The 23,308-nt window shown below is 34.3% G+C and overlaps 4 protein-coding genes across 11 annotated transcripts in view; 2 read left to right on the forward strand and 2 right to left on the reverse strand.

The window, feature by feature from the left end:
• The first annotated feature begins 54 nt into the window (after positions 1-54).
• Positions 55-6,781, forward strand: LOC107224183 (E3 ubiquitin-protein ligase RNF8). 3 transcript variants are annotated; one of them, XM_015664148.2, is made up of 8 exons: positions 55-681; positions 1,039-1,909; positions 2,265-2,702; positions 3,114-3,240; positions 4,214-4,323; positions 4,598-4,705; positions 4,788-4,895; positions 5,176-6,781. In XM_015664148.2, exons 1-8 carry the CDS (start codon positions 565-567, stop codon positions 5,349-5,351), a joined length of 2,055 nt encoding a protein of 684 aa, XP_015519634.1. In that variant the 5' UTR covers positions 55-564; the 3' UTR covers positions 5,352-6,781. The 3 variants fall into 3 exon arrangements, with proteins under 3 accessions (XP_015519634.1, XP_015519635.1, XP_015519637.1); XM_015664149.2 differs by having other exon boundaries at positions 2,268-2,702; XM_015664151.2 differs by having other exon boundaries at positions 3,114-3,248; positions 5,176-5,348.
• LOC107224182 (cleft lip and palate transmembrane protein 1 homolog) lies at positions 6,139-11,762 on the reverse strand. Its single transcript, XM_015664147.2, has 7 exons — positions 11,726-11,762; positions 10,823-10,975; positions 9,096-9,695; positions 8,716-8,833; positions 8,449-8,652; positions 8,152-8,289; positions 6,139-7,797 (listed from the first exon to the last, which is right to left on the reverse strand). Exons 2-7 carry the CDS (start codon positions 10,952-10,954, stop codon positions 7,037-7,039), a joined length of 1,953 nt encoding a protein of 650 aa, XP_015519633.2. The 5' UTR covers positions 10,955-10,975; positions 11,726-11,762; the 3' UTR covers positions 6,139-7,036.
• A 16-nt stretch (positions 11,763-11,778) lies between these two features.
• LOC107224185 (menin) lies at positions 11,779-19,530 on the forward strand. The gene is made up of 4 exons (XM_015664153.2): positions 11,779-12,595; positions 13,532-13,842; positions 13,922-14,061; positions 14,186-19,530. Exons 1-4 carry the CDS (start codon positions 12,031-12,033, stop codon positions 14,985-14,987), a joined length of 1,818 nt encoding a protein of 605 aa, XP_015519639.2. The 5' UTR covers positions 11,779-12,030; the 3' UTR covers positions 14,988-19,530.
• A 1,568-nt stretch (positions 19,531-21,098) lies between these two features.
• LOC107224181 (signal-induced proliferation-associated 1-like protein 3) overlaps positions 21,099-23,308 on the reverse strand; it is a 68,857-nt gene continuing 66,647 nt past the window's right edge. For 5 of the 6 annotated variants that reach the window (XM_046735198.1, XM_046735196.1, XM_046735200.1 and 2 more), the window contains one exon: positions 21,099-23,285. In XM_046735198.1, coding sequence (XP_046591154.1) covers positions 23,084-23,285 — 202 coding nt within the window. In that variant the 3' untranslated portion in view covers positions 21,099-23,083. The remainder of the gene's footprint in view (positions 23,286-23,308) is intronic. The other variant, XM_046735197.1, reaches the window with a different exon arrangement.

A 23,308-nucleotide genomic window follows, 5' to 3' on the forward strand; every position in this document is an offset into this window, starting at 1 on the left:
GCTCTCAGCTCTGACGACGGGCGAACCTGGTCGTTGTCCAGAGGTCGCCACACAATAAACTTCCGCTGGTTGCGCATTGCCAGAAATTTGCTGCAGGTGCATTGACAAAGATAAACAACGGTATTTTAAGTTTGATGCATAACTTCAAGTACATTAAATCATAACGGTGTATTTATCGATTCAAAGTGGGATAAGTGAAATATCAGTGAGGGTTCAGAATTGCGTTAATTCGAAATACTACTGATAATACAAAAGATTTAATTCGCTGTGATGAAAGGTTATCGTTTCGGCGATAAAAAAAAGAGAGAGTGAAATTTTTCACTTCCTATGCTGCACGAGCTGCTTTTGTTTACATGAGTTTAGCTTCGGTAATAGGATAGTGTTTTGCAGGTTTTGAAGCAAGTTCCCTGAGCGATTCTTCGTTCCCAAAACAAAGCACGCAATGTTATAACATGAATTAACCGATGTTGATGTGATATTCGGCGTGTTTTTGATAATTAACGCAAGATCGGCTGCGGTCGCCATCAAGTTTTTGAAAATTGTCAAGAACATTCATCAACCACGATGGAAGAACAGGAAAGTCATAGTTCGAAAAGAAACATGTCTGATAGTCTGGAGGCCGTGCTTGTCAACGTTGAAAATACCGATCCCAGTAGTTTCATTCACATTGACAAAAATGAGGTATTACAGTTGGAATAACATTACTCACACTATAAACTTCACCAGCTTCTTATTGGTGTCAGGAGTTTCATGCACGAATTTTACCATGTTCTATCAAACACTCACTCACAAAAGATTTCCTCATCTTTGAGCCGAGCAGTTAGCTTTAATATATTTCAGTTCAGTTCTATTTCAATCATTGCATGTCATAGAACCCGTGTTCTATTTTTCATAGGTTAACAAATTGCCGAGTATATATATTCTTTTTTATATATATGATTTTACCACCAAATTATATCCTTTTTGTATACATTATACAGTTACGACAGAATCGATAGCATGATTTATACATCATGAGCATTTCCCATTTTCTCGCAGTTTAAAATAGGTAGAGGACGATCGAACGACGAGATACTGGCTAATATTTCGATATCAAGGCAGCATTGTATTATCAAACGCTCAGACGTTGGCGAATGGACGATACAGGATTTCAGTACGACTGGTACTTTTGTCAATGGGAATCAGTTGGCACCAGGAGAAATACGGACGATTAAAATAAATGATTCTGTACGGTTTGGTCCGATGTCTGAATTTTTGTACAAAGTGCAACTACTCTCTAAGAGTGAGCCGCTCACCAAGAAGGCGAAGATGTCTGTGCCAGAGATGGATTTACAAGATATTGTTATGAAGCAAAAGACTTTTGAAGAATCGCAGCAAATGGAAAGGGATAATCTTGCGGAACAAATGAAAGCCAAACACAACGAGCAACTGGAGTTGAAAAATGAACTGCAAAAGTTGTTGAACGAAAGAGAAGCGGCAAAGGGAGTGAAGGATCATTTAAACAATCAGATCAACATGCTGGAAAAAAATATAGAGGAAGTCAAACAGGCCGAAATGAATCTTGAGAAACTGAATCGAGAGTTGTCGGAACGATTAGATAAGGAGAGGCAAGAGTTTGAGACAAAATTGAACGAGGAGAAAAAGAAGCTGGAAGAAGCCTTGGAGATTAGTAGGAAAGAAAAAGAGATGTTGGTCAATAATATGAAAGAACAGTTGGAGAAACTGAAAAATGAACAACAGATTGAGTGCAAAAAGCTAACCGAGTCACTCAGCGAAGAAAAGAAAACTGCTGAAAAATTACAGAGTGAAAAGGTTGAAATCGAACAAAAACTTAAGGAGACGGAAGATGCTTTACTCAAGATAGAATCAAAAGCCAATGAACTTCAAACTACTCTTGAAAAACAAAATGGTAATTTTATCTACTGTGGAAAGTATAGTTGAGTGGGTACGATGGGTAAAATAGATTAAAGTCATTTCTTCATCTCAAATCTGGAGTAAATGACTAATATTGAAAAAATCGTGAATAGCCACTTCAGTTTTGCATAATTTTTCTTGTCCTATTCTAATGAGGTAATGTTGTTTTTTACGTGAACGCAAATTTCGCATCTACACATATTATAGTTGATTTTTTTTTTTTTCTCTCAAAGTTATTAAGAATAAAAATTGTATCCTTTTTAAGTTTATTATGAAATTGTGGCAGTGTTAATCTGAAAAAAAAAATCAAATGTTTCTTGTTATATAATTTAGTCATGATTATTTTTCAGCAGAGTCAGCTGCAAAAGTTGTCGCCCTCGGTACTGTGGCAGAAAACGTTGAAATTATTGATGAGTCACATCTGACGATTCTAGATACGATAGATTTGACTAAAGAAACACCTACGAAGAAAGCTGCTCCACCGAGCAGCACAGTGTCAGCTAATGAAGACGTCTTCAACAAAGTTGGCGATATCATGGATGAACAGTTGACATGTAGTATTTGTTCAGAACTATTCGTAAAAGCAACAACACTGAATTGTACTCACACATTTTGTCAGTACTGCATAGATACTTGGGAGAAGAAAAAGAAAGAATGTCCGGTGTGCAGAACGGCAATAATTGCCATGAATCGATCTTTGGTTTTAGACAATTTCATTGACAAAATGGTGGAAAACTTGTCAGTGGAATATAAGAAACGAAGGACAGATATTGTTGAAGAACGGAGAGGTAAACTCGGCCTTCCTCTATCTGTTGTAAAATCTAACGCCTACCAGTTTTGCACTGTATTATAATTTGTAAAATTGTTTTTAGTATAAATTACATACCTTTTTTTCCAAAACGGTGGGTTTTATTGATTCTATTAGGTATTATTGACTTTAAGTAAAGGAAAATTAGTTACAACCATCTGACAGTGAATGTCGGTGGAACGATTAGTATTTCCAAATCGTATGCTATGATTGATTTATGATAGTGTATCCATCATACGAAATCTGTTGAAATTTTATACCACAATAAACTGGTAGGTGGTGTAATTAATTGTACTAATCTTATTTATATAGAATACGATACATCAGAAGTCGAAATCAAGATGCCATATATCCTACATTTTTCTCACAGCTTTAAACTAATATTTTTCAGAATATGAAAGGGCAGCAAAGCAACCGGCGAATCAAGCACGTGGAAAGAAAGGTCGAGGCCGAGGTAGGGGAGGAAACGCGAATACAAATACTAATCGTACTGGAAATACTTCTACAGCAGCGACTAGGTCAGTAGGTCAGTGTGTAAATTCATCACAATAGATACTGACATGAGCTTTTAATTCGAATCGCATTACTACGTAGGGCGATGTATACATGTACCGTTTATTCATTCACATTGAGTAGAGTAGAAATTTCTGGTGAATTTTTCAAATCGACATATACTTGTATTACCCATCTCAATTTAAAAAGACGCCATCTACTGAAATGTTGAAATATGTAACCAACCCATGAAAAATAACCACCTTGCGTTTGAGGAGTTCGAAACTTGTATTCATGATTAGTTTCCTTTATTTTTACGTATAATCGAAATGTGCGCCAGCCTCTTGGTGCTTTACTTTTTTCGTGAAAACAATTTAATATTCCTGATGCTTTTTTTAATTTATTTTTTAATGGAATTTTCATTGCATGTATAATATACACACTCAAAATCTTTTATATTGTACTTCTTACTAAATATGGCTTCCCTTTGTCAATAATTAGTTAAAAAATTAATTATCGTTATGACAGTCTCGTGTACTTTAGATTGAGATTTTCACATGTTTCGACATGGCTTTGTTAATGTTATCTACATCCTGAAGTTGATTTTACTTGTTGAAAAATGTTTACATGTAAACAAGAATGATAGTTACCATATTATTCAAGTTTGTAAGCAACTTTCGTCTGATTTGGCCAAGTTATTTCTCCTTATTAGAATTAACATATCTAATTGTGTGCCTGTTTAAGAATATGTTCGAACTTATTATTGTTTTTATATGAACGTGAGACTGTACGTGGTTTAGTAACATTTCCTGTTACCTAAGTTTCACCAGCAATACATCTATGACAATATTAAAAGGTTTTCATAATCGATATACTGTATTTTTCGAATTAGACCCTCGGGACAAAAAAGAGATTTTATTCAAAGATAAACCGCATAACTGTATGAAAATTGAATCATATAACTATGAAAATATCAAGCGATTAAAATTTATCTGACAGTCGGACAGCCGGTAACAATCACATCCCAGGCAGGACAAGCGGTAGCAATCCGGATTGGAACAATGCCTCAGGGTCAAGCGGTCAACATCGCCAACAACGCTCAAGTAGTGGTAGGTGTAAAAAGAAAGGACCTCATTACCCTGCAGAAATTGTGTTGTGCTGTTCCATTCTATTCTAGGAAGTAGTCTTACCATTCGTTGATGAGTACTGAAGAGCTTTCTTGGAATGTACATATGTGTTATGGTATATTCAATGATTGGTACAAGATGTGTACCAAAATGTGGTTTCAGTAAGATGAACTAAAAATGGGGTTGATTTTTGATAGTATTTGAGAAAACACAATATACGTTATTTATCAGTCACTTCAATTTATATTTATTTCAGGTGGTACCACAAATCATGAACAGACACCCGCATCCACCCAGGGTTCAGGTAATACAACCCAACAGACCAACGATGATGATGACGGTTCAACGTGGAGCACGTCGACAGGTATATACAATTTTCTATCTTTATTGACCTGGCAAATGAATGGCACACAAATACCAATTTTTTTGGATTGTGTTTGCAACAGACGGCGACGGTGAGGATACCAACTCCCTCTCATCCGTCTACTCCTATAGTCAGACCTCTGAGGATCCGGAGAGCCACTCCGGAAACATGGACATCTCAATCGACTCAGGTATGTCCGATCCTGTGTATAGTATGTGTTTTCGAACTGAAGGATTTAAGGCTGAACCGTTCATGATTAAAGTATTGGAATGAATTTTTAAAGGATGAGTCAGTAATGACTCATTCACTATTGAAATTTACGGTTTTGAACATTAATTTGCATATTTTTTCGGCAAATAATTAAAAAGATGATTAAAAGGGTGTATTGCCATTTAGAAATTTTTTTTATGCGATACTTGCAAGGCGATTAAGGTCTCTTTCATGAATCTTTTCTCAATGTCTGACTTCAGATGGCCACAGCAGCGACGATAGCTGGTCGGGAATAGTCGATGGATATGAGGATTATTGGAGCGAACCACAGGACGACTATATAGAAGGTCGAATTGGTGCCCTTTACGGTGGATATGGTAGTTGCTATTCCTGCGGAAACAGGGGGCATTGGGCTCCGGGATGTCCATTCACATGATTTTGTGAGATTGACAAGTGACTGAACATATTCTAGAAACGATTTTGAGGTGTATGCAATATTTATCATTTTCAATCCACTCGATTGAGTAAAATTTCGTTGCTTCGTTGAGTGACTTATGGACCAGATTTATTTGGGTCATTTACGAATAGCATTATTATTATTATTGTCATTAAATTTTGATGATAATATTAGTTGAGCACTTACTGCCGAAAATTATACGCAGTTATTTAAATCTCATCAATCTCGTTCATCCCGCGATATTCCATATTCAGTGTATCAGCTATAACCGAAAGTACTCGGAAACTTTCGAAAAGCCATATTAATAATTTGAATGATATCTATTTTCTAAGTTCAGACATCCCCGGATATTGATTAACGTTATCGAAATTATTCTGTTACAGTAAGTTCGTCAGTAGTGTTGTCATTATTTACGTATAGGGTTGATAACAATTTTGGAAGGTGAAATATTCCCGAAAACTTATAAACGTTATCATATTTAATTTTGAAAGATTTTGCAGAAGAAAATCGTGCTCATAAGAAAAAAAATTAAAATTCAGCACACTGGTTGTACAAGGCTTTGAGATGATTACTTTTCATTTCTTGGATTGCAGCAGCATTATAACTTCACTGTACATTTTACAGTGAATGAATACAAAACTTACTGCTGGAGAAATGAAATTAAATTGAAAAATAATTACTTGTATACAAATATTACTTTTAAGAACTTTGCTCCAAAATTTACGTTGTAATATTTGTAATAATCAGTTAGAGAATAAATGAAAAATTATTTTGTAAACAAGGAATATTCATCATTTATTAAAAACAATTGGTAAATTCATTTCTAATAGTACGTATCTACATTTCATCACACAGTGGTACATACAGATCTTATGTCGTACTTCTTGTAATGTCGCGCGATCGAATAAAGAATGGAAAATAGTTGAAATTAGTCATAATGAGGCAGATGGTCTAGTGACTTGTAAAGTTACAAGTTGGACTAGCACACAGACGAGATCCGTGTTTTATGAATTTTGGTAGACATTTTTTTCTCACGATTAGTCATCACATTAAACTTATTCTTGTGCCAATCGACGTTATATGCACTGATTATTAGATAACAGTGAACATGTTTAACAAATGTGTGATAGTTTAACTGTTCAGAAAATCAGGCCATACTTCATGCAATCTTTCGTTGAAAAATATTTTTCTTTCTAATTAATATTACGAAATATTAACGAACAATTAATGCAAATTGTAAGATGTTGAGTTTGATGACCTGGTGAAGTTCAACAATTCTGACGGAAGAAACATGTTTGGAACTTGAAAAAATTCAATGTTGTATTACTGAACCTTAAATTGAGCTGCATACACGCATACAGCACGGCTGCACAATGCGCACACGGATTTATATCAACGATAGACAAAAGCTCAATAATGAAAAACAGTACACCTACGTTTTTACGTATCTTGTCCTTCTTTGTTTTTAAATAAGGTTAATTGTAATATTAAATCGCAATGATACGATATTATCACATGAAATATGTGTTTGTTCATTACATATTTTAAATATTGTAACTATTATATGACAAACGATGACGTATTTTTAAATACTTTAGGTTCGTTAAATTTATTTAAATTTAATTAACTGAATACAAACACTTATTTAACACATTTGCTAAATGTTAATCTTTTTTCTTATCTGTTTCAGTTTTCGGAGCATTTTCTATAGCTTTTTGTCCTTCGCCATCCTTAATCTCAGCTTCCATCTCGCCAGAAAATCCAAACTCATTTACCCTTGTGAGATCAGTCTTGTAAATCCAACGCTGGTATAAGAATATAAAGAACACAATATCGTCACGGAAACAGCCCAGCCTGTATAGCGTTGGCATTTTTATAACAAATGCAAATATGTCATCGATGAAAGTGTTCAGGAATTTATAAGACATCATGCGCCAAGGTAAATGCGCAACACTTTTCAATTTGTAGTTAATGAAAAGTTGGGGCGTCATCATTATAAATCCAAAGGTGAGTAAAAATCCGTAGAGCATATTAAGGACCCAAGAATACCATCCTTTGTGCTCGAGGTATAAGAGGGAATAGATAGCGTAGCCACCCAGCAACGGGTATAATGCCCACGACAGGTATCTAAATGCGAGTCTATCATATTCTTTAGTGGAAGATTCAACGTACGACCCTTTGTCGTGGAATGATAATTTTGGAATTATTCCTAGGATCCTATCATCTCTTCTGACTGTGATATCCACCACTTTGTTAATTTTCCATATTTCTATGCACAATCCAATAGCACAGCTAATCCTCACCACAGTATTGGTCTCATTATCCAGTACGTAAAGTAGAACTATTAGAGATTGGAATACGTTGAAGAATACTGAACGGACAGATAACCCTTCAAGGGATTTTCGATTATTCCAAAATTGAATGTCTGAAAAACAATTACAGTAAACATGGTATTAGCCAGCTGTTGAGGAGAAATAAAAATGATGTGCTTCATATTTAACCCTTCTGAACTGAAAAGAAAATATGTTGAAGCATAAGCAAAAGCAGTCAACTTGTCAATTACAAAAAAAAAAAAATCAGGTCTTATATTTTTGAGTCAAGGTAACAGTAAAAGCTATGTTGTAAAGCAGAATGTTATCTTCACCTGTATTATCACAAATGTTTATCTATTATTTGAACTGCTTTATAAGATATGCTACTTGTGTATTGAGAAGGTTGTATTTCAATAATTCACTATTCAGGTATACTGGAAAAGTAATGGGTGAAAATTATTACTCACCATTTTTGAAGGCTAAAAGTTCAAAAACGCTGTGCAAAATTGATACAGCAATGGTCATTCCTAGTAGATACGGATTTGTTTCTAACAACGTTTCTTTCAAAGTGTCTTGATCACTGTCGTCCTCCTCTGCTGCATCACCTAAGTAGAAAAAAATAACTTCTGAGTTCAATAATTGTACAAACTAAGTTAACAGTTCTTCGCGAAAATTCCAAGGCATTCAAAATTGTGCAGGGCGACGATTTTCCACATTACTTTCAAAATATATTTTGAAAACTTCCAAGCTTAAGGACTAAATACCCATAAAGGATGAAGTCCATTTATTCCTCATAGTTTGAGCAGAATAGAGTTGCCATTTGAATAGAGATAGTGGCTGGTATGTTAGATGAAGTTCAAGTTCCGTGACTGTCTCATTCAGTGGCTGGTAATCACGTTGCATGTTCCAAAAATCATTGGTGAAAATTACTGGCTTGTACTTCGCTCCCCCAGGTAGGAAGTAAATATCTGTAGAAAAGAAACAGAGGTCATGTATTTTCATCGAGTGATTTATTTCATCAGCACACTCACATTCGTCTAAAGGTGGTGGAACTTGTCCTTGGACCCAGTTTGTTTGATCTGTCACCAGATTAATTGTTAGGTTGGGATGCCAATGTGAAACAATTTCTTCCTTCATTGATTCTGCTTTCTGAAATAATGAAGAAATTTATAGGTAAATATGCCCGCTAAGTTTGAAATGAAAAAATGAATAATCATTTGCCATGATCATTTTCTTTTTTCTTAGGAATTCTACAGTACAGTTAAATTAAAATCAGAACAATAGCAATATTCTAGAATTTACTGTGGATATCTAAATTTTGAAGAAACAACAACCAAGTAATCGATATGATCATAATATTTTTACAAAATAGGTGCATATCCGTTATTTTGCTAGACAAAATTAATGTTACCTCAATTTCTACGGCTGTGGCTGATGTTTCCCCAGTGAGTAAATTGTGCGTCCTCTGGTATTTGATTTTCTTAAATTTATTTAGCATTTTCTTTGTGTACGACACATACTGTCCGGCATAAACACCTTTTCCTGCACCAGGATCTGGTGATTTTCCATTTGGAGTAACGTAAATGTGTAAATAAATGGATCCATTATGTTTTAATTGGTCTGGCGGTGCAAATTTGTGCTTCAATACTTTAGTGCCATCTTGATCAGGTCCACTGTACCAATCGCCATAAATCATCCCTGACTCCAACCAAATTAGGGCATTTGGATCTTTGTAATCCTTAAAGTTTTCAGCTTCTGACAAGTAAACGTACAGATCGAACAGTGTTCCATTTTCAAAAATGTTTACCGCAGGTACTTTGGCAATGCCTGGACCAGCACTGCCACTACTTCCTGCTGCTGTTGTAGCTGGGTCAGTTTGAGGACGCCGGAAAAAGGAACTTATGAAGTAAATTATGAGAGCTCTGATAATCAGTGATTTGGTGACAGCGAAAAATGACTCTAGACGAGTCGGTTGATACTTTTCTCTTTGTTGGTCAATCTCTGCATTAATCTGAAATTTAATGACATTGCATTAATAAAACAGATTATACTAGAAAATTTAGATTCGCTAATAGAAGAATACTATTGATAAAAATTGTAGAGTGGATTATTGGAAAAATTTCACTTGGTCCAAACTTGCACAATAGAGAATAATTTGAATCATACACAAGAGTGTATTAACAAGCAGCAAGCGTAACATTAGAAACAGGTGACTTGCATCTGACCTAAATGGCCTAAATTAGAAACTTGAACACACAGGGTTTGAAAAAACACGAGCACTGCCAACTGAAGCGGCACACAGAACAGTTGAATAAATCTGTCACAATCTACGATAAGAAATATTATTTGCAGACTGTACGATTTTTTTAAAACATGCACGTGCACAGGTTTCTAAAACCTTCAACTTTTGCAATAATATATTAATAGCGGCAAAAAATTTCGCGACTATATCAAGGCCAGTTATTTAACAGATGTCCGAAACCTTGTAGTTATGTAGCGAGTATCAAGGCATGGGGATATGCAGCTTTTTACTGATGTCCTTGCTTTGTCAAGCTGTCCTATTACATACCAAATATGCCTTGCAATGCAGAAAAATATGAATTTGTCATACCCAAATTGCGACATTTGAGGTGCTTTCTATGAAATTGCGAACTGAAGTGCGAATCGTAGATTGGCGAGACCCTGCATACCGTCATATTCTTACAATCAGTTACTTGAAGGTTAACCCATATGATCTGATAATATTAACGAAGAGCCCGATTTCAAAGTAATATTGGATTTTTAGAAAAGTTGGCATTTCCAGGGATAAGCCGATGCAACGTGATAGATAAAAAATTTCGGACTATTTTCGTTTATTTCGATTCCCATTTCGCGTATTGATCTCACATTTCGCGAACTTGTCATGTATGTTAGGTTAGGTTAGGTTAGGCGTGGGTTTATTTCTCACCGCAAACAAGTGGTCATTAATTACGTGTGCACAGGTGACGTATGGTATTAAGTTGTCGTCTGCGTTGCGGTTTTTGCAATCGACACTTTTATCGAGAGTAAACTCCCGCAGACTAATTGGTATTAATTAATTTTTGACACAACGAAACGGGAGTTTTCGTCCTGGCGGGGTTGTAAATAGGATTTACTTACGTCTCGCGGATTATCGGGGTCATCTGCTGTCACTAATTCTCCATTTCCTTGATGGTTCTCCATGTTTTCTTGCCTTTCCTCACCGTTAAGATGATTTTCGTTTTCCTCTTCGCCCGCCATTTTCGTTTTCATGCAATTGATAAAAAAACCGTGCTGGAGAGAGAGAGCGATGCGTGAGACGGGAGAAACAAAGGGGGAGCGAGTCTGACGGAAGTCACTAGACTATGTGTGGAAGGGGATTCGATATTCCCATCAAGTAGGTTGCAATTGCGCAACACATTTTTAACAGGAAAAAAATGATCCCTAAGGCCCAGTTCCACAACTTCAATCATTGAAATCTACAATCCGAATTGAAATTCGTTCAGGATTTTGTGATAAATGTTTACTGAGTTGAAATTCGTTGCAATTACGTTGGATGCAACGCTTATCATACTCATATCGATGAATAAATTGTTAGGTATAAATTTGTTTGAATTGCTCAATTCTATGGAAATTGTTGATGGAAAGTAAACTGATTCGACTACACATATGGATGAATGATCTAGGCAAAAAAAGCAAAATCGATTCCACTCTAATTGATGAGAATTTGTAATTTAAGTCCTTCAGTCAACGTTTTTGTGAGTAAAAAAGGAGTAAAGTTGCTTAGGCTTAATAATTCAGTTATACGTATTAAAACAATCTATGGAAGGTAATGCCATTTCGTCTGCGATAAATCAGTGTTGATAATGATATATGAAACAAAATGAATTTCAACATTTGTATTTCTGATATTTAGATCAACGGATGTCACGTGGATGACGAGACAGTAAACGTGTGTCAAGCATGATGAGATCAATTACACAACGTGAATAACGCGCTTCAAATTATTTAGGTTACCGGATAATAAAATAAGTTTAGAATTACCGTCGTGTAAAAATTGCTGTAAATTACGTAAATACACTTGGTTATGTAACTTGAAAATATTTCGAAATACAACGACGCTGTCCGCCATGCTGGCGTCTGCGAGATTCAACGTTTTCTGTCAAAAATGGTTAGTTTTAAAGTAATACGATGAAAAGGATCGACTAACCGGGTGAAGTAAAACGTTGATCGTTGACGTAACTCGATCCGAATTTCCTGAAATAAAAGTTTCAGTCAAGATAAAGGAGTACGGTAGAAATTTCTCCTCGGGCAAGACATGGGAGCCCGTGAAGGGTGCCAGTCGCGACATGGCGGGTTTTCGAGAAGAGGATAAGGCGCTATTTCCCATTCAAAGTATATCTTCGGTAGTAGAAATATTTAAAAATCAATTGGAAAACAGCTCGGAGCCCGACTTAGCGTTGTTGTCAATACTCGTTGGTGCGGTTGAGAATTCTTTGACGTGTAATCGGACATTTGCGTCGCAAGAGACCGCTGTTTACGACGAGCCGAAACTTCCAGCGGTAGAATTTCACATCGCCGAAGCTTTGTACACGAAATTTCACGCGGTTATTAAAGGAGCCGTCGACCTCACAGTTTACGACACTAAATACGCGACCAGAGAGCTCGTCAAGAAAGTGTCAGATGTCATATGGAATTCTTTGACACGCAGTTACTACAAGGATCGAGCGCATCTTCAAAGTTTGTACAGTTACTTGACAGCTAATAAGTTGGATTGTTTCGGTGTCGCTTTCGCGGTCGTCGCCGGCTGTCAAGTTTTGGGATTCAAAGATGTTCATCTTGCTATGTCCGAAGACCATGCATGGGTTGTATATGGCGAAGACGGTGTCGAGACTGCTGAGGTCACATGGCACGGTAAGTTCCTTAAGGATTATTCATTTCCTATAGAAAAAAACTATTCGTTAGGATCGCTGTAATCCGTATCAAGTCATATTATACGTTGCGACTGTGCGACACGCTCAAGAGACCAGTTGTACGTTATGCAATTTTACTCATACGAAAGGTTTGACATTGCGTCATGGTGGATACGAGTATTCCTCGAACTTAAGAAACTGGCAAATTACCACTTGAAAAATTTATTGTATCACATAACGGTGAGGATCTGAAATAAGTTTGATCGGTTTGTAATACACGGGGCATTTTGTGAGCTTGTTTGAAAGACTGTAAATCATGCGAAGCCTATTCTGTTGATTTAGAATGTTGCCTCATTCTTACGTGTGCTGATACTTGAAGTTCATCGAACAATTTATAAATAATACAATCAAATATGATATAAGTGAAAGAGAGTTTAGAAACCCTTTTTCAACTCAATTCTTTCAATGTACCGAGAGAAGTACCTAGCTACCAGCTCTGAAACTATCAGCACGTTAGTCCAACATAAAGTTCAACTATTTCTATTTGTAAAAAATGTCTGACATCGAATACCTCACCGTTTAATTTCATCTTGCTTCTTGCTCTTATGCTCCTAAGGGTCGAGAGACAAGTTCTAGATACACTTATCTAAAATCTGAGATTTTTTCTTTCTTCAAAGGAAATGTGAAGGTAAGTTGACTTTAACTAACAATAAGACATTCTACAAGAACATTTTATATACCTTGTCTTCACAATTGCAGAGTTAAGTTGAATTGAACCAAGCAAGTGGTTCGTAATAATGTTTGTTGGATGCTATTCGATATTTACTCTTAAGGAGTCAATGGCAATTTACTCATGGATGAAATGTTTGAACATCCCATATTTTACTTGGTCTCGTATGATAATATTCTGGATAATATATTTTCTGTTGATTATCAGGAAAAGGGAACGAGGATAAACGTGGCCAGCCAGTTGAACCGGGGATTGCATCTAGATCCTGGTTATACGTCAATGGTCAAGCAGTTGTATGTTCACGAACGATGGAAGTTGCTACAATTGTTTCTGCCATAAATCCGAGTCTCAGTGCGACTGCTGATGCGGCTGAAGTGGCTCTACTGCAACAGGAATTATTGTGGTTATTATATGATCTGGGTCATCTGGCAAAGTATCCAATGGCACTTGGAAATCTCGGAGATTTAGAAGAAGCCGCTCCTACACCCGGCAGGCCACCTGCCGTTCACTTGTTTCAGGTATTTGCCCATCTGCTGTCAGAGCCAAGGATTGACAATAATAGAGAATTGCCTAAACGTTACTTTTATATTTTTGCAGGAGGCTGTCAGATCAGCGAGAAAATATTATGGCAATGCGCATGTTTACCCATATACTTATCAAGGAGGATATTTGTATAGGCATGGGTTACATGCAAACGCACTTGCATCATGGGCTGGAGCAGCAGATGTTCTAAGAAAGTTAGTGAAGCATTTCAATAGTATAAAAATTAATTTAATACCAGGTTGCTGTACATGCAAAATTTATCGTTGAATAAATATATAACATCGGTAAAAAAGTATTGAAATATCCGTTTTGCTTCAGGTATGATTATTCAAGAGATGATGGTGAAATATACAAGGAGCTACTTGAAATAGCAAATGAATTGATACCCCACACAGTCAGGGCAGACGAGCGTCTTCTGCGACAACCGCGCTGTTTTGCTTATCTTCTGCGTTTTTATGATGGTATATGTCAGTGGGAAGAAGGTGCGAATACACCAGTTTTGCACATTGGTTGGGCGAGACCGTTGGTGAATACAATATCGAAGTTTGACGCGAATATCAGAGCTCAGGTCATCATAGAATGTTATGAGGCAGATCAGAAGTCTGAAGAGGATAAGGCACAAAAGCGGGAGACAAATATTGACGAAACGCTAAATAACAACAATAATAATTATTGCAAGACGAAGGAGAGGGGTAACACAGCTCGCGATTTAATAAAAAGTCTCGAATCAAAAGTCCCCGCAACTCCGGCGCCGACGCATCCAAGTATTCAAGCTCTGACTGCCGCATGCAGTGAAAAAATACTAAACAGGGATTACCTGCTACAAGGAGGTGGGGAGCCGTTCGTAGCACCACCAGAAAACGCCTTGCCTGTTGAGCCATCCACATCGCAGGAACCGCTTGATCCTGAAATTGAAAGCGATTTGGAAAGTGAGAAGCCAAGAATAACTTTGTACAGTCAGAAAATGAAGGGCTTGAAAGACTTGTTACTAGCCGAGAAGTTGAACACGCATGCAATATCGTTGCAACTAACCGCCCAAAGCCAGGTACAAATTGGTAAAAAAGGTAGAGGTAGCGACGAAGGTGTTAGTCAGCGTCCAAAAAGGACGCGCAGGGAGTAGCATTGGCATACATGTTTTGTATGATTGAATATTAAGATACAGTATCTTATATCTTCCTAAGAAATCTCTTAATAACAATGATAATAGAAGCAATCGATCCATTCTTAACTATCAATTATTACAGTAAAATAGATTGATAAATTAGCATCAACGCGGTTGCAAATTCAAATATCACGTTGTTCATACGGAACTCATTTTTTGTTCGGATCAATGATTAATTTGACTAATTTGTTCATACCAATAATGGCCGCGACCTAACCTTTCGCTTTGAATTATATGTTTAACTGGATTCTTGAACTGGTCCGTTACATCGTTTGGTAGTATGAATTGGTACTCTATTATCTGTTGGTGGTGCATAATAATTATACAATCCAATGTAGGTTTATCCAGCCCGTAAAGATAGGATGCTTACATTACACATGAAATAATAAATATTATTATTATTATCGATAGGTGTAGGTAGTGTAGAGAAAGTATGAGAAAAAAAATTTTGTAGGAGAGTACAAAAAAGTTATTTGATTTTCGAGTCAAATGAAAAATAGGTGCTTGTGTCATGTCTTTTTATGTGAAATTAATGAGGCCTAGTTAAGATTAAGAAAGAAATGATTTGTAAGTATTGTAAAAAAAAAAAAAACGAAACAAAGGAGAAGAGAAAGAAGTGACGTTAAATTTTTCGGAGTAAAATACTTCTGGAAAATCTCGTTTGTAAGTGAAAAATGACTGAAAAAAGTTTTGGGCAAGTACAAAGTACCAGATCGCGATGGCGTATTTAATCAAACGCTCAACGTCGCGTAGTATTAAATTGCTCGTTACTCGGAACCTAGATAATAAAAAGATTTGACATCTGCATCTGTAAATAAAAATAAGGTACTATGCTACCTGTTCTATTAATCACAATGATTGCTCATCAGTGATGATGGATTCACACACTTATTAGTCTATTTCTATTTTCTTGTTGCACTTTTGCTTATTTATTGATTCAAGTTTTTCTAATTATCTATTGCACTATTAATTATGATTAACAAGTTAATGTTAATGTTTTTTACGTGAAGTAGATGAACTTTTGTTAGAATTACGCTTTTAAAATCTAGTATCAACGAAAGATAGAGGTAAAAAATAACCTACAAACTACAACATTCCACTCCATAGGTGGTGCAAAATGATTCATTTTATTTAACTAAAATATTTTAAGCATCAAATGCTCGCTTATTTTTATAACTATTTATTTCCAGAGTAATTATGAGTATTTTTAGATTAATTGTAATTTTTATTTTCCGGCCCTTTTATCGCCACAGAATTACTTGTAGCTCGGATATTAATTTGAAAAGCTCGTATAACATATTTCTACATACTCATTCGATGATCTGAGGATAGAAATAGAATTTCCAATGGATACCTTGACTAATTCAAACGCAACTTTCCTAAGCTTTAAAGCGCGTAGTAGGCAAAACTGGACTTTATTACCAGTCAGAGATATTTCTTTGGTTTCTTATAGATACTTGAAGAGAGAAACAGGTTTAAATATATCAACAGTCAGCGCATTTTGTATACAACTAATTATCACCTTAGAATGTTTGAGTTACAGCATTTTATGGTAATATCCATGCAATAGAGTAGCACATAAATCAAGTTTTGGTAATTGCGTGTTATTCTTTGCCAGTGTTAGATTTTGATAGGGAAAATTTGTTTTTCTAATTGAATCGTATTTATTGCGCGAATGATAAGAGGCTATGTATTCACGTAGAAAAAATTTCAACCAAAAATTGTCTCATTTTTAAATGTAAATTACAATACTTGTTTAACCATGATACGCGAAATGTCATATAATCAGTTAATCTGTATTTCAGAATACGATTTAGACAAAATGAAAAATCGAAATTCATTTTCTATAGCTCATAAGCTACTCTAATAATATTGAAATTGTATGTGATTTACGACACTTTTTGATCAAGAAGTTAATTTCACTGAATATACTGATATACGTATAATATATTTATCAGTACTACTTGCGAGTCAATTTTTAGACCGTATTGTATGAAAGGTATTTATCAGGCGCCAGCTGAATACTATTGGCTTTATTTCTTCATGTTAACAAAGAGCTTGATAGAATTTTTCAAAATTTTTACGTGTAAAAAATTGGTCGTTAATTTACCAAATAATTTGCAATTATGTGTTGAAAAATGACGAGAGAGTATATTATCAAAGAATATTCTATGGATTTTAATGATCAGTACAACTGATGACAGCTAATAATTTACAGTTGGCAACTGGAACTAAAACAATTTGTATATACAATAATTCGTTGCAAAGTAGTTACATAAATAGTATTATGTAGCATCTTTCCGTAATTACCTCGATGTTTCTTAAACTGAAGTACCAATTACGTAGCTAAATGGAGGTGAATATCCATGTTCGACAAATATATGTCATGACATTCTTATTTTCATTTTTTTCTTTCATCTATGAGCAGCATCGTGAGGTATTCATTTTATAATGTTTGATAGGTTGTTGAAGAATGGTTTGTTAGATGGGAATGAGAGTAAAAAAATCTAATAAAAAGATCAATGGTCACATAATATTGAAAGGCGCTATCTTACTGTGATGCAGAATATGCTATATTATACTAGTGATGATAGTAATAATATAGGAAATATATTAAATATGAATTGTCTTAATGATATCGCTTTATCTTGCAGTAAAGAGTCTCCGAGTACAAAATTACAAATGACACGCCTGTATATGAAGCTTTCTTCGTTGGAAGATATTCATTCAAAACTTACCATTCACGGCTCATTTCTTAATTTTCCAACAATACGATACTGCTTGGGAAAATCGTATTCCCATTTAAAAGTATTAAGATGGAAGATATGACGGAATTGAGAAAACGTCAACGGTCAGTTTCGAATATACTTTTTCCAACTAAGATATTCGATCGATGTAATGAACTGATTTTTTATGTTTAGTGGATAAACTCCTATTTTTATTTTGCGATCTCTTGAAGTTGTTATTTTTTTATATTCACACCGAAAATGGTGTATTCACAAGAAGCATATTACCTGATGTAACACTAACAATTGGCACATTAGATTCAACATTATATTCATAGTATCTTATCACGATTATCCAACAATGGATGAGAAAAGATGTAAGAAGGCAGTAAATTGTCATGTATTATGTCAAAGAAGAGGCACGATAAAAATTGCTTCAAGGTATCGCGAATTTATAAATTAAAATATGCAAATCCTGCAGGTGAGAACTGGTGCATAATGTGTAGCATGAAATTTCTATAAAATCTATCATATAGTAAAATTTGTAGCGTTAGTCACTAAATAGCGCTCACTGGAAGAAAAAAAAACATGAATTTTTAACGCACAGTACATTTGACTGTTGTCGGCAAAATATTTGCAAACTGTTACGTTATGTAGAATCAGCTCCTACATATTATAATAGTCGTGAAACATTTTGTACAAGCATGATATCTTCTTCCACATTATAACTTATTGTATACGAAAAAACAATATGACAAAAAATGAATTTGATGAATGAATTGCAAATGATGTTCAGTACTTGGAAAATTCAACTTTGTTATGAGCCATTGTTAATTTCCAATTAAGGTATTTTACAACAATTTCAATATGCATAACTTTATATTTGCAATTATGCAAATATTTCTATATACGTATGATATACCTATAATGGAAGTCGTAGGCTATTTATGCACATTTAGATCGTGTATTAAGCGTAGTAAGAAATATATTTGACTCGAGTATGCTGCGCGCCATTCTCAGTATTTGATGTTACATTGACTAATTTATTAGTAAATGGTAAATGTGAAGGTGTTAATGTGCATAATACTAGCAACGTAAAAAAAATGAAAAATATGGTAAACAAAACAGTATTTTTATATTAGCAAAGTATAAACGTGAACTTGGCTTTTTAGTTGGATTGAAAATTTTGTAGCAAAATTGTATTGCTATGAGCAATTAATTTTTTTCACTGTTCCGTATATAATTCTGACTAATGTTATCTCTGAACATTAGCTATCAATGCTTCGAATTTTTAATTCAAATTCAATTTACTTTATGTGTACTTGTACATTTTAATCAATATGACGTATATTGAAGAATATCAGAGACAAATTTAGAATATCTTAGAGGCACAAAATATGAATTATATTATAACATACCTACTTGTACCAATAATCTCTTTCAACATTTTCTTATCATTAATTTAAAATACGACGGTTGTATAATTAATATTATTACGAATATTATATTATTTTATTTCTTGAAAATTGCGTGTCTAATGTTACTGAGCCAAGTCCACTCAAACATTCATCTGAGTTTGGCAAGGAAGTGTTTGGCATAATTAAAATAATACAATAATATATACATAAATATTTGTCAAATGTACTTCTTATTGTCAAAAGAATATTTAAACTCCATTGGGCGATGCAAAGACCAAAACCGTAAAATATTGACTACTCAATCCTCCAGTACTTTCGATTTTTCGGATCAAAAAAGAATTGTTCAATACCGCGATGGAAAAGAAAAAAAAAAAAAAAACTGCCGTGACTGATAGATTATGATTTTTCATCTAATTTATTTTTTCTATTTTGTATTACGTTTTATTAATTTTACATAACTGATCACCCCGCTATTTCCTTTCTGATACATACGAGCCAACAGGAACTGTTGTGTGCCATAAACTGTAATTTTTAAATTAATAATAATAATATTAATGATATTCCATGTAGCATGTTACATGAACCAAGTTTTTGAACATCCAGCTTATTGTTTCCGATGATATTTCTGTAATTGGAATCTATATAATACCAACTATTTTATTTTCCCAGCAATAATTACTACTTAATTGTTGTTTGCGCACAAATTGACCTAATGTATCAGCTATTTGGTTTGTTATGTCGGCCGACTTGTGTTTGAGAAATGTAAATAAGTAATGCTTGAAAATTTGGATATTGTATAGATGTATAATACTAGTGTTAGTATATACCGAATAGGGAAATACGTATACCAAGTTGAATATATCTGCTCTTTGTTGATAGAATCTGTTGAATTAAATTTTTTAAATGCAGCATATTCGTTTCCTTGTGACGACAGGAAAATTTAAAAAACTACATGCAACAAAATCATAATCGCTAAATTTTAGGCGAAAGTCGAATATACCAACAATGAATGTAGCATATGCGTTCACTGAACTTTTGTGCGGCATGCATATTTTTGTATTGAATTTGCTTTATCGTGATGCTTTAAAAATATTTTTACTGACTTATAGATCGCTGAAGAAATGGCGCGAAGTATTGCATCTATATTTTATCTCTGTCTTCGAGCTGTTATTGAATTTAAACTATTTAGAATTTCTCAATTAATCGTCATAACTTCCATAGTGAAAAACTTGTTAGAATCAAAGCCACTAAGATAATGCAATTGAATAATTCATTTCAGTTAGTATCTCTCACGTACTTAAAAAGCTTGATTTCAAGCTGCATCGGTGATACATTAATAGTAATAATGATGATTCTGAAATCCGCAAGTGCAATCTGTTTGCGATAAGAAGAAGTGACTTTATTCTAATAATACTTCTACATTGTTCGCAATGTAATTACAAATCTTAGTGAAAATAATTCAATCAGAGAGAAATTACAAGCTATGTTGCAAAGTGATGAACAAAATTTATATCGAGCCATGCTACTGAAAACAATCCTTCTTCACATCGCTGCGGGGCATTCATAGAGCACCATTTCAATTTTAGTTCAATTTTGTATGGAGTTTTACTATACATCTGGTACTTGGTGGTGGCAGTAAAGTAAATGAAGAAGACCTTTATTGTCATTTGCTTCGGCCCGTTCTTGAGACTTATGGATGAAGTGGTGCTCTGCAAAGTATGCAGATTTTATGTTGATTATCCACACATTGTTAAAAAACATAACACTTGAGTTGTAAAAAATATTGAAAATATGTCTTGTTTTTCTGTGGATCATAATAAACTATTTTATTCTAAATTGATGACGTGTCCAACCATTATTTTAATAAAATAATTAAGCTTCACATTGTCTTAGATTGTGCAAGATTGATACTTTGTTACAAGATGTAGAGGATACATTATACATTTATTGTATCATTTACACAATTTTAACAAATGATGTCTTGTCTATTTCAGTAAGCGGTAAAGAAAATAATACGAATCGATGTTGAATATATATTATTATCATTATTATTACTATAATTATTATTTGTAGGCACGAGGAATGTCCAGAAATAGCAATTTTTTGTGACATAAAAATGATGAGTCTATAACTAGAACAAGGATTGATTATAATATAAAAGATTTAAATAAATTACAATATTAATTAGGGTAATTCTTAATCTAACAGTAATATTTGGTCATTGATCGCTTTTAACATCAAAAGCTTACGAATAGTAATTCATTCGATTCAACCAAACCCATCTATTTAGGTGCACAGAATTTAGTGATAGTGGGTAATAATTATCATAAACGAAATCAAAGTCTAATACAAAAAATAATAATCATTTCTTTCAAAGATTAGACAAACGAAATTACATGTCAGTATCAGTTTAATTCAGTGCATATAAACCGTCAAAGAAGTACGGTGCGTTGGTAACTTATAATTTATATTATATTTGAGGTTTTTACTTTGAGAAATTATAGCTTTTTCTTAGTTAACGCAGTTACAAAAAAATAAAATAAAAAAATAAAATAAAAGTCAAGATCGCTTATGGCTATTCAGTCACATTGTAATTGGTTTTACTCTATTGTAATACCAAATGATTTTTGTAATGTGGCGATATGACTAATCCTCGTGAGTCGTAAGCTTCCTTTCTTATGATAGAATGATCTGTGTTACAGAAAAAGTTTGGTGATACGATTTTTAAGGTACGTACCTACATGAACATGTAGGATTGATACCATTTTGAATCAACTCCTATAATTATGATAGTATTATTGTTTAGCTAATTGAAAAAAATGACTACATTATATTCTTACCAATAATTGTGTCGCGCAAAAATAATAAAACAGAGAACATATCGCACTTAGAGAGACAGTTGAATTATCCCAAAAAAAAAAACGTTTATGTTATCAGTGCGTCGGTAATTATATTTTCAGCGATAATTGTAGCATTAAAAATGCGTTTACCGATAATTGTTTAAAGGTATTTAACGTGAGGGAGTATTTTCAAAGTGCTTTTGTCATAAAACTTATAAATCAATTCTTAAAAATTAGTTTGCCTCGAGTTTGCGTTGTAAGTCAAATTACATATGTCGATTGGTGTTTTATATTTAAACTTTAAATTCTGTCCTTAATACTGTATTTACACGTTATTACTAAAATAACTTAAAAATAATTACAGCTAATGAAATTGCTTGATTAGAATGCTGCGTGTGGTTTGCACATAGTTCTCGAAACAGTGTGCAATACTTGAATGACTCACCTGTAACTGTTTTTGAAAATTTATCTACTATATATCATTTATTGAAAATCAACGTGTCACTCGTAAATAGCAGATGCAAAGGAAACGATCATCACGTAGAAAGGAGCCACCTGAAAATGGTACGGTTACAAGTCTCAAGATTGGAATGGTGCGATGTAACATTGATCTTTATGATACGGTTCTACAGAATGTTGTTAGAAGGTGATCAGAAAAGAAGTTTAAGAACTGAAACTGTAATTTAGAAATGAGTTGCGAGTTAGAATACTATTGTTTTTGTAATCAATGAAGCACCAGTTTGATTTGTAGATCATTTCAGGCGATGCAAGATGCATGATTAGATTCAATTTACAATCGCTTAACATTTTCAGGCATTGTATTCTATTCTGCTTATATCAGTCTTTAGTCTTTTGTATTTCCACAGATTCTTAGTATTGACGTTAATCTCTGGACAATTAATTATATTCCAGTTGAACTGGATTATATACTTCTTAATATAATATGAGGGATGGTTCCATTCTACATAATTATATATTGACAGGGTATCGCGTTACTCATATTATTTCTCTACTCTACACATAGTTCACATCTACTTTAGATAAGATATCAACTACAGAAAATAATATATTTATTGATGATCAATTGTTTGGAAGAACCATTCTGTGAACCGACGCAGTTGCTGAGCAGCCGCATGGCTTTCATCTTGCAATCGGCGATTTTCATCTCGAAGGCGACGCACTTCATCCTCCAAAGAAAGACGACGCCTTGTTTCTCTTGCCACTCGCAATTCTAAAGTCGATAAATGAGATTGCAGGTCGCAAACGTTTCCCCTAAAAATTGAAACCAACTTAGT

This window comes from Neodiprion lecontei, chromosome 3 (genome assembly GCF_021901455.1).
Source record: "Neodiprion lecontei isolate iyNeoLeco1 chromosome 3, iyNeoLeco1.1, whole genome shotgun sequence".
Classification (NCBI taxonomy): domain Eukaryota; kingdom Metazoa; phylum Arthropoda; class Insecta; order Hymenoptera; family Diprionidae; genus Neodiprion; species Neodiprion lecontei.